The sequence below is a fragment of the Sorex fumeus genome, unplaced genomic scaffold (assembly GCF_029834395.1).
Source record: "Sorex fumeus unplaced genomic scaffold, SorFum_2.1 ptg000019l, whole genome shotgun sequence".
Taxonomy (NCBI): Eukaryota; Metazoa; Chordata; class Mammalia; order Eulipotyphla; family Soricidae; genus Sorex; species Sorex fumeus.
In genome coordinates, this window is record NW_026606076.1 from 24,823,018 (window position 1) to 24,834,476 (window position 11,459).

At 45.5% G+C, this 11,459-nt stretch overlaps 1 protein-coding gene across 1 annotated transcript; it reads right to left on the minus strand.

Annotated features, from left to right (window-relative positions):
• Window positions 1-6,775: 6,775 nt before the first annotated feature.
• LOC130022041 (zinc finger protein 678-like) lies at window positions 6,776-11,459 on the minus strand (the record flags this gene model as incomplete). The annotated part of the gene is made up of 2 exons (XM_056112757.1): window positions 6,776-7,762; window positions 11,361-11,459. Coding segments are annotated over 2 exons (1,086 nt in total), but the record flags the coding sequence as incomplete, so codon positions are not given.

The following is an 11,459-nucleotide window of genomic DNA, read 5'->3' on the forward strand; positions in this document are numbered from 1 at the left end:
ACACAGTAAGTGGAAATAACTCCCTCTGCAGAAAATTGAAGCACCAGTTTAGAGTAAAAAAAAAAGGGGGCCCGAAACTGGGTTTGGTACTAGCTTAGTGTGGAGCTTAGTGGGATAGCTTAGTGGGATACACGTGCGAAGGCAATGATGCATCCCCACATAGCCGAGACAGACCTTTGAAAATATCTCACCTGCAGCAGATTCCTCTCGAAGATCAATGAGTTTTCTGTTATCTTGTTCTATATACTTAGGTGGGGAGAGGCTCACACCAGCATTGCTCAGGGATTCCTGCTGCTGGAACTCTCAGGGCCGAGAGCGATAACCACGAAAAAACCGCCTTTCTTCGAACACTCTTGAACTTATTCGCCAACGTGGCTTGGCACATGCCTCAGGAAACAGCAAGCGAACGTCCAAGCTCGCAAAACAATTTAGAGAAGCCATCAAGGATGACCTCAAAGACAGGAGAACAGCAATGCTGGTAGATGCGGCAGAAGCCGGGAAAAGCCTTCGTAATGCCCGCCTGTCCATCGCCAACTACAAGATCAAGATGACTACCCTCCAACATCCTGATGGATCTATCTCATCTTCCAGAAGGGCAATGGAGAAGATTATTCATGACTTCTACTCAGCTCTCTTTAATAGCCACGTCAACTTTCCCACATACCACATTCTGCACGATTGACATATTGTTCCCAATGTTCTCCCTTCCAAAATTCAACACGCCATCTCTTTGGTAAAGAAACAAAGAGCACCTAGCCCAGACACGATCAGACCTGAACACCTGAAGAACTTACCATCAGTACTCATCAATACACTGGCTCGGCTCTTCACACGCTACCTGTCTGAATGCAAGGTTCCATCCCAATGGAAAACCAGCAAGACTGTACTACTATAAAAGAAGGGAGACATCCACAACATTGGCAACTATCGCCCAAACTGCCTATTGTCATCTGCAAACTGTTCACTCAAATCATCTTGAATAGGATTAGCAGAACACTAGATGAAGAACAACCATGTGAACAAGCCGGGTTCCGAAAAGCATTCAGTGCCATCTAAAATATCCACAAGATTACTAAGCTCATTGAGGTTTCTCAGGAGTTCAAGATGCCGCTCTGTCTAACGTTCATTGATTTAAAGAAGGCCTTTTTTCTGTTGAGATGGAAGCGGTCATAGAAGCCCTAGCCAATCAGGGTGTACAAACTCAATACATCAGGATCCTCCCTGAGCTGTATTGAGGATTCACTACCAGGATCTAACCATTCCACAAAGAAGTAATTATCCATGTCGAGAGAGGGGTTGGGCAGGATGATACCATTTCACCAAAACTCTTCAGAGCCACCATCGAGAACATCATGCGATGATGGGAATGGGAAGGAATGGGAGTTAAGATAGATGGTCGGCAACTACACCACCTCCGCTTTGCTGATGACATCGTTCTAATAACACCAAACATCAGCCAAGCGGCACAAATGATGACCTACTTCGACCATGAGTGTGGAAAAGTCGGACTACAGCTGAATCTTATGAAGACAATGGTTATGAGAATCAGCCTCGTTCCTGACACTCCATTCGCTCTCAATGCACCACCATCTCTGAATGCAACAGTTATATATACCTAGTTCGAGAAAGAAACATGATGAATGACCTGGTACCTGAGATATGCAGGAAGAAGAGAGCGGCTTGGAATGCCTTCAAGAGCATTGAAGAAATAACTAAGAGGACAAAGAACCTCCAGCTTCGAGCACATCTCTTTGATTCCACTGTGCTTCCTCCATTAACATATGCCTTAGAGACCTGGGCCCTACGAAAACAAGATGAGAACGCTACTCAGGTCTCTCAAAGAGGAATCGTAAGAGCTATGCTTGGAATATCACACATCACTCAAATGAGAGATATAATCTGGAGTTCTGATCTCCGTCAATGGTCAAGAATCAGGGACGCTGTCTCATCTGCCTAGGCATCAAAAATCAGATGGGCTGGACACGTAATGAGGTTTACAGACAACCACTGGCCTAGAGCCATTACTGACTAGATTCCACGGGACGTCAAAAAGATCGCGTGGACACCCACCTACAAGATGGTCAGACTTCTTTGTTAAGACCCTGAATGATTGGTTTGGGGCTCTGCATGTTCCTAGAACAAACAGATGCCATTGGGCTACACTACCACACAACAGGCAGGCATGGAGAAGTTACTGGCATCCACTCTAATTAATCGATGAATAAAGGGGAATCAAGTGATATATTTTTTAGGTTTTATTATTATTGCTTTTATGCAGCAACACGGTTGAAACTGGAAGATACCATCTTGAGTGAAGTTAGCCAGAAAATGAAACAAAAACAGGATGATGTTCACTCATCTGTGGAATACCGAACACGGGATGTGGAAATGTACTGTAAAGGGGCTGCTTAAATCATCCCTGATTCCAGTGTTTAGAGAGAAGCCGGACAAAGAAGGAAAGAAATTTGGGGAGGAAGAGAGCCAGAAGTTTACAGGGATCAGGGATTAATTTATGCCAGTGACATGAGTGAGGGGTGTAGCCATTTACCCAAAACACAGATGCAACAGAACTGAAAACAAGAGATCTAAGCTGTAACCACTGAAACCTAGTCATGTGCTTGTCCAGATGACAGGCAGGGGTAGAGTGGGGACTGGGGTGGGGACGGAATATGGGAACACGGGTGGAGGGAAGCTGATGCAGGGATTGGCGTTCAATTATTGTACGCCTAAATACAACTATCAATAACTTTGAAAATACTGTCACTTTAATGAAAACTTTAAAAAACAATACAATAAAATAAATTTCCATATTTCAGCACCCACTGAGGTTAAAGACCCTCTAGTCCCAGCATTAGGCTCTGATATTTTTCCCGTGAAGCTGAGACCATAGATGTGGTTGTGGGGATGGAGGAGCTCAGCAATCCCCCAAAAAATCCTTTTGGATTTTGTTTTTAATCAGACCCAGTGATGCTTGGGATACCATAGGGGATGCTGGACATCGAAGGTAGGCGGCATCTGTAAGGCGAGCACCCACCGTGATGCACTGCAGTTCTGGTCCTTATTAACTTCACTATGGGCTCACAGTGACAATTTAGCATACACACAATAAAACAATTTTTGGTGCGTACAAGCGTACAGCAGGTAGGCATTTGCCTTGCATGAGGCTGACAGGGGTTGATCCTTGAACACTGCCAAAAGCAACTTACAAGAACCACCAGCAATAACTGCTGAGCATCCCCAGGACCCAAAACAAAAGAAAACTAAATTTCTTCCCATATTCAAAAAACCAAAGCAATGATCCAAAGGCCAAGATATGCAAGGTGTCACATTGACTGAGCGGAGTCCAGAAAGAGCACCCAACCCTTTAGGTGAAAATTCAGGCTTGTTTTATAGCTGGGAAAACAAGGGCCTTGAAACACATGGACTACTCGACATACCTGAGAGATGAGGAAGAATGACAACAAAGTCAAGAGGGCAAAGCACAGGATCTCTCCGTAATGAACAACTCCAGGGAGAAGACACCCCTACCCCATGCCACACCCCCACATAATATGTTCTAGGAATGAGAAGGGGACACTCAATGTCCAATGATTAACTCAAAGATGTGGACTGGAGGACTCCTGTGTTGGCCACATGCAAGGCAAGCATCCTACTTGCTCTACAATTGCTCTGGCCATTTCTAAATAAATGGGAGAAAACGGGAAAAAATGGGAGAGCAATTGCAAAACTTTCAGGTTTAAGTATCGGTCATACAATGAAACACCCGTCCCTTCACCGTGCCCATTTTACACCAGTAAAAACCCAAGTATACCGCCATTTCACAGCCTCCTCCTACCTGTGGGGCGGATAATTTCCACATTCTTCTCTCTACTTTGATTACATTCAAAATTTGGCTCAAGACCCACCATTATTATTTGGGATTTTACCCCAGCACTCAGATCTGGCAAAAGCACAACAGTAGACAATCCTTTTTCGATTGCTGGTTATAAATAACATATGATTTTGGAATTCTGAAATTTTAACAACTAAATCTGGAGGGATTTCTGCCAAAACCTGCTGGGTTCCGAGATTTGTTCCTGAGTCTGTGGGATTATGGCCATTAAACTGCTTTATCAAGAGCCAGAGAGGTGGTTCGTGGGAATGACTTAGGCTCTTGTTGGGGTGGGGAGGAATTGACCAGCTCCACCCCATCCTGAGAGGCCCCACGTATCTTCGTGAGTGTGGGCCCAAACCAGACTTTCCAAAGGCCTTTGGAGGATGGAGGCCACCAAGCCGACAAGGGGGAGCAGTTGGAGGGACAGCACCAATTCCCCCTGGGGTGGATCTGGGACAGTAACCTAGTGCAGGGTCCAGAGACATTTCTGATAAAAGGCGCTGGGTTTCGAGATTTGTCTCTGAATCTCTGGGATCATGGTCATTACGTACCTTGATCACAAGCCACAGAGGTCAATCATAGGTGCCAGACAACCCGGGGTTTTATTTGGGGTGGGGAAAAAAGGGCCGGGTCCACCACCATCCTGTTAGGCCCTGCATGTCTCCTTACTGCAGTCCCAAACCTAACTGTGCAGAAGCCCTTAGAGATGGCGGCCACTGAACCGCCAGGCATGAAACCTATTCCCACCTGAAATACCCAGCTTTGGTAACCTACTGTGGGGACCAGACACATTTTGCTGAAAGCTGCTGGGTTCCGAGATTTGTTTCTGAGACTCTGGGATCATGGCCGAGTGATCAAGAGCCAGAGAGTCCGTACATGGGCAGCGACTCGGGGTCTCATTGAGATGGGGAGGAAAGGGCAGAGTTCACCCCAATCCCATGAGACCCCGCATGTCTTGTCACTGCAGGCCCAAACCTGTCTGTCCAATGGCCTCTGGGAGATGGTGGCCACCGAGCCACCAAGTGGGATCAGGCAGAGACACACACCCTTCCCCCCTTGTGGTGGTCTGTCGCCGGTAGCTCATTGCTGGAACCGGGCGCATCTCTGCAAAAAGCAGCTAGGTTCCAAGATTTGTCTCTGAGTCTTAGGGATCATAACCTTTAAGCAGTTTCATCAGGAACCAGAGAGACCTTGCCTCCAATTATATAGCTGAGCCGGAAATGGTTTGTTGGTGTGTCTCGAACATACCTAACTTTTGGCCGTTTAGTTTCTTGGGAGACTTTGTCCAAAGTTTGTGGAGTCTGGCCAAAGGTACAGCAGCAATTTTGGAGTATCTGGAAGTCTGACGGTGCCATCAGGCTGCTGATGCACTCAACTTACAGGCACAGATTGACCTGCTGGCGGTACCATACTCCCAGGAAGTAGAAATTCTATATATGGAGAAAAAACACCAATAGTGGGGTTGGACTCACTGTGAAGCGACTAGGATGCTTGCCTTGCTGATCCAGGACAAACCTCCCCATCCCATAGGAACCCAGTAGCACCACAGAATAATTCCTGAGATTCACAACCAGAAGTAAACCTTGAGCATCAAAGAATCCCTTCCAACTACCCTGAATAAAAGCAGCTATTAAAATTAATCCAAAGAGGGGCTGAAGTGATAGCAGAGCGGGTAGGACATTTGACTTGCATGTGACCAACCCAATTCAAATTTCAGCAACAATATGGTCCCCTGAGCTTTACCAGGAGTAATTCCTGAGTGCATAAGTCGGGAGAAACCCATGTGAAACACTGAGTGTGACCCAAAAAGCAAAAAAATAAATAAATAAAATAACCCAAAGAGTAAATTTTCAGAGGAAAATACCTCGCACTTGTCCAAACACACGCCAAAGTCCCAAACCCAGCACTGAAGCCAATGAAAATGACCGATGGCAAAAGTGTCCCTTTCTTGTGGGGGCTTCCCGTGAACATATCTGGAGCTTCGATAAGTGTTATGTCCAGTCCAAAGGCTCCAAACAGGGTCCTTCGCAGTCTCGAGTAGGGAGGAATGAAATCGCAAAGACCCCCACTCTCTGCAGGCTCCTCACACCAAGGCCTGAAGTCCATGTGCCCACCGTCCCAGTGCCATCTTGGACCTGGATGTGATCGTGGCTGCAGGGGCCCTCAGGAAAACGCACTCTCACCCGTGACACCTGAGCCACAGAACAGCCTCCAATGCACCCCTAAAAAGCTCCACATCCACTAAAGCCTGGATATCCAGAACAAGTAAGAAACAAACGTGAATGCACGATACAAGTAGGCATGACCTGACGCTCTGTTTCCCAAACCGGGATTTGCAGGGTGCTGAAGCATTCCAAATCCTAACCCAGGGAAGACTGAAGAATGAAGGTTTACCTGTTTTTCCATTTTCAAAGTATTCAATGCTGCATCTTGGTTGATTTCTGCCATAATTCCCGCTAACCAGCCCCTCTGGGCCAAGCCGGAAGCATAGCAAACAATAACAGAGTAGTGAGACATGACAGCTCTTAGCAGGAAGGTGTTTCTGTACCTGTTTATTCAGTCACCTTCCTCCTTATTTTCATCACCACGACCCATTATTTACAAGTTAACACACAAGCAAATCCAAGCACAAGAATACTGGCATAGGTGCAGCCCGGGTGAAAATCAGCAGGCTTCAGCAAAAGACTTCCCACATTCCATACAAATATACGGTTTCTCTCCACTGTGAATTCTCCTATGTACAGTCAATTGTGAGAATGAAGTAAAGGCCTTCCCGCACTTCACACATATCTAAGGTTTCTCTCCATTATGAATTCTCATGTGTAGAGTAAGAGAATAGAACCGTGTGAATGACTTCCCACATGTCTGACACTGATGAGGTTTCACTCTGAGATGAATTTTCATATGTGAACTAAGTCTTGAGGCTCCAATAAAGGCCTTTCCACATTGCTTACATATATATGGTTTCTCTCCAGTGTGAATTCTCCTATGTACACGAAGTGTTGAGGCTTCAGCAAAGGCCTTCCGACATTCCTTACATATATACGGTTTCTCTCCAGTGTGAATTCTCCTATGTGCAGTCAATCGTGGGGATGAAGTAAAGGCCTTTCCGCATTCCTTACATATATATGGTTTGTCTCCAGTGTGAATTCTCCTTTGTACCCTAAGGTTTGAGGCTCCAGCAAAGGACTTTCCACATTCCTTACATATATACGGTTTCTCTCCAGTGTGAATTCTCCTATGTGCACTAAGACTTGAGGCCAAAGTAAAGGCCTTTCCGCATTCCTTACATACATAGGGTCTCTCTCCAGTGTGAATTTTCCGATGTTCACTAAGTCTTGAGGCCAAAGTAAAGGCCTTTCCACATTCCTTACATATATACGGTTTTACTCCAGTGTGAATTCTACTATGTACACTAAGTCTTGAGGCGTCAGCAAAGGTATTTCCACATTCCTTACATATATACAGTTTCACCCCAGTGTGAATTTTCCTATGTACTCTAAGTCGTGAGGCTACAGCAAAGGCCTTTCCACATTCCTTACATATATATGGTTTCTCTCCAGTGTGAATTCTCCTATGTATACTACGGCTTGAGGATTCAGTAAAGGCCTTCCCACATTCCTTACATATATACGGTTTCTCTCCAGTGTGAATTCTCCTATGTATAGTAAGTCTTGAGGCTCTAGCAAAGGCCTTTCCACATTCCGTACATATATACGGTTTCTCTCCAGTGTGAATTCTTCTATGTATAGTAAGTCTTGAGGGTCTATCAAAGGCCTTTCCACATTCCTTACATATATACGGTTTCTCTCCAGTGTGAATAAATGCATGTTTATTGAGGCTTGACGACTGAGTAAAGGCCTTGCCACACACCTGCCATATATAAGGCTTCTCTCCACTATGAGTTTTCATAGGTCTGTTAAGACTAGAGGTCTGAATAAAGGCCTTCCCACATGTCTGACATTCATGAGTTTTTTCTCCTGTATGAATTCTCCTATGCATAATAAGATGTGATGATTCATCGAAGGCCTTCCTACATGCTTCACATGAAAAAGGTTTCACTCCTGAATTTATATTCATATGGTCATGATGGAATAACCCTTGACTCACTCTTTGTTCTCCGGGCTGACTTTTCTGGGGATTCTGTCCACTGTGGTTTTCTAAGGGAACACCACAGTGCTGAAAACATGGGGAGGCTCCCCCACATTCCTTATATGTAGATAGGTTCTGCTCACGGTAACTGTGGTTGACGGTATGTTGCTGTGAGGGACTCACTATAAACAGTTCTCCTTTCCATAGCAAGTGCCCCACTGGGGAATTTTGTGTCTGTGAACTGAGAATAACACACTCCAAGGAACTTTTTCCAGGAGAGGGCTTCTTCAGAATGAGGTAGCTCTCGCCATTCTGATCACCCTCAGAAGACATCCCGCCTGTCTCGGGGTCCTCATGGGGCTGAGGGCAGGACTGCTCTCTCGAGACATTATCATACAGTGCAGGATCAGAGACATTCCACTCCGGGTGGCAGCTTTCCTGTAGAACAACAGAGGATTCTAATTATTGACTAATTCACTGAGTCTTCCTGTCAAAAATCTGAGCCCTTCAGATGTGGTTTCACACATATGCACCGCACAAATGCTATTACTGACATATGAATTGTCTTACTATTGAATAACTTCATGTTACTGTAAGTTGGACGCACAAAATTGATGTATATAGAGTCAGTAAATTCTGTGACTTCCTCCCCTTTAAATTAATGAAGGAATACAACTGGAAACAATTCCTTCTATAGAAAACGGATGCATCCATTTCAAGAGAAAATGAAATACATCCACATGTGGGTTTGGTTAAAGCTCAGTGTGGAACCTGTGATGCAGGGGTGAAGACAACGCTGCATCATCCCACAGCTGAGACAGACCACGTGGCCATTGCAAAGCTCTCACCACAAGTGATGGCTTTCAGGATCAATGAAGTTTTTTTCCTTTGTTTTGTAGTTTCTATTTATTGGGGGTTGGGTGAGTGGAGGGGCACACCATGCAGTGTCCAGGATCAGTTTTGTCGGTCTATGCTGTCTATAAGGTGTGCTGGGTAAGGAACATCCGTCCATGTGCAAAGCAATTATATTTCTCACTGCACCATCTCTAGGGCGCAGATTTCTAAACAACAACCACTGTCAAGCAAATCAAAACTCACAGTATTTTTAAACATGGTTGATTTCAGCACCTAGTGAAGCTAAGGGTCCTCTACGCCAAGCATCAGGCTTTGGAAGTCCTCCCTGCAATTCCCAGCCTTCCACCTTAACAATCACATACTTGGTCCACTCCTGCTGGCATAATAATATTTATTCTGAATTAGCGAATCTTACCAACTCACTCGTACTTGCGGACCCCATTCCCAAATCAAAGTGCTGTAATGCCAAATCCTGAAGCCGCGGTTTCAGTTCTGAAACTGAACAAAACATGCAATTCAAGCACTTGTCAAAAAATGTAGCAAAATGATGTCATGTAGTTAAGAGTACATCTCTGTGGTTCTCAAATTCCAAAGAGTCCCACACTAAAGAAAAGATTCGGATAGTGGAAAACTGTGAGGATCTTGGCAATTCTTCACTAGGTATTGTTTTTGTTTTTGAGCAGACCTGGTAATGTTCGGAGAACCAGGTTATTGAACACATTATTGAACAGATCACCTTCAGGCACTGCAAGGCATTCCCTGCTGTACTATCGTTCAGATCCAAACTAGCTCTGTTATGGTCTTACTTATTCGAAAGCCATGGAAGCAAATTACAGGATCATTCTGTGACTGACATTCCAGGGGAATGAAGAGGAGTGTGTATGCGGGACAGAACCAAGGATTCAGGAGACCAAGGCCCCGATCTCAGAGGCGTGTTTCATACATGCTCAGGACACCCATACACTGCACAGGGCCTGAGCCAGGAAGGGTCCTCAGACACTCACCTGCACACATGCCTCTCCTCCCCGACCTCAGGGCTCCTCCTTCCAGCCAGGAGATCACCGCAGGCTTCATCCCAGAGTGCCCTACCCCGACAGAGACAGAGGCATGGATAAGTGACAGGGAAAAGGTGAAAGGTAAATCCCCATGTTTTCCTGATATAACTTGGCAAATATATGAAAGACATGAACAGAATGTCCATTTCCAAAATGCCACATATTTCTAGTTATTCAAGAGTTAAGACCCAAGAAAATATCACAAATACTCTAGACCTGGCCTTGTGTATGGCGGACAGGGGGTTGCTCAGCACAATATGTTGTTGGTTTTTGTTTTGTTTGGGGTCTCACCTGGCAATGCTCAGGGGTGACTCCTGACTCTGTATTCAAAAATCACTGCTGCTGGTGTTCGGGAATGACATGGGATGCCGGGGATTTAACCCACGTGCGCCGCTTGCAAGAAAATCTCTTTCCTCCCTGTATTGTCTTTCTAGGCCCAGCAGCACATGGAGTTTCCTGAGCCCCTCATGAACTAATCAAGGAATTCAGTAAAACTAAGTGCATAATAAATCTGGAAATGGCTAAGGGTGGCAAGAGACCCTTATTTTTTAAAGCTAAAAACTGTATCCAGAAAGAGAGTAGAGCAGGAGTTTCTCACGGACCAGGTATGATACCCATTATCTCATAGGGTCCCTCATGCCAGCCAGGAGAGATCCCTGAGTGCATAATCCAGGAGCAAACCCTAAGTCCTGCTGAAGTCTCACAAGAACCATTAGAAGTAAATCAAAGCACTGAAATAGGGCAGCGTCTAATGAGTTGAGAGACGAGATATCAAATCCCCTGTGGTGGGAGAGAGATAGTACAGCACATAGGACAGAACCGATACACACACATGTGGGTTTGATCCCTGGCAGCCCATATGGTCTTGGAGCAAGGCCAGGTATGAATCCTGAATACACAGGCAGGAATAATTCCTAATCCCTAAGGAAAAAATTAAATGCAAAAACAGTTGTGTGACTGGTGCAAAAGTACTGGGGGTGAGGCACCAACATTTTAAATTACCAAGAGGTTTCAGTCCACGGTACCTCATGGCCCCTGAGCAGTCTTAGCAGTCATCCCTTAGCACAGAGCCAGGAGAACTGTGGACTGTGCCCCCAAACAAAGGCAACAGCAAAACCAATTAAACATACAAAAGTTCATGTAGTATACAAAGTAAATTGATTCACCAATGGATGGATCTATTTAAAAGGACCTGAGCGATAAATGGGATAGGGATCTTCCCATGGACACAGTCGAAATGGATTGATCTGAATCACTCCATAGGTTCCGGCTACCCCACACGAGTAATTCCTGAGGACAAAGCTGACAGTAAGCCCTGAGTATCCACAGGTGAACCCCAAAAAAACACGAGGGAGGGAAGAGCTACTGCATGGCTGTCCAATATCCCAGCCCGTCACAGAGCTACTGTTGGACACACAGCTGCCACCCAGGAAGCCCTCGCAGGTCTGTTCAGACATGGTTGGCTCCACACTGCTCTCACCGACAGCCTGCAGATGCTGGTAGGTCTCCAGCATCACGTCCCTGTACAGCTTCCGCTGAGAGGCCTTCAGGCATGACCATTCCTCCAGGGTGAAGTTCACAGC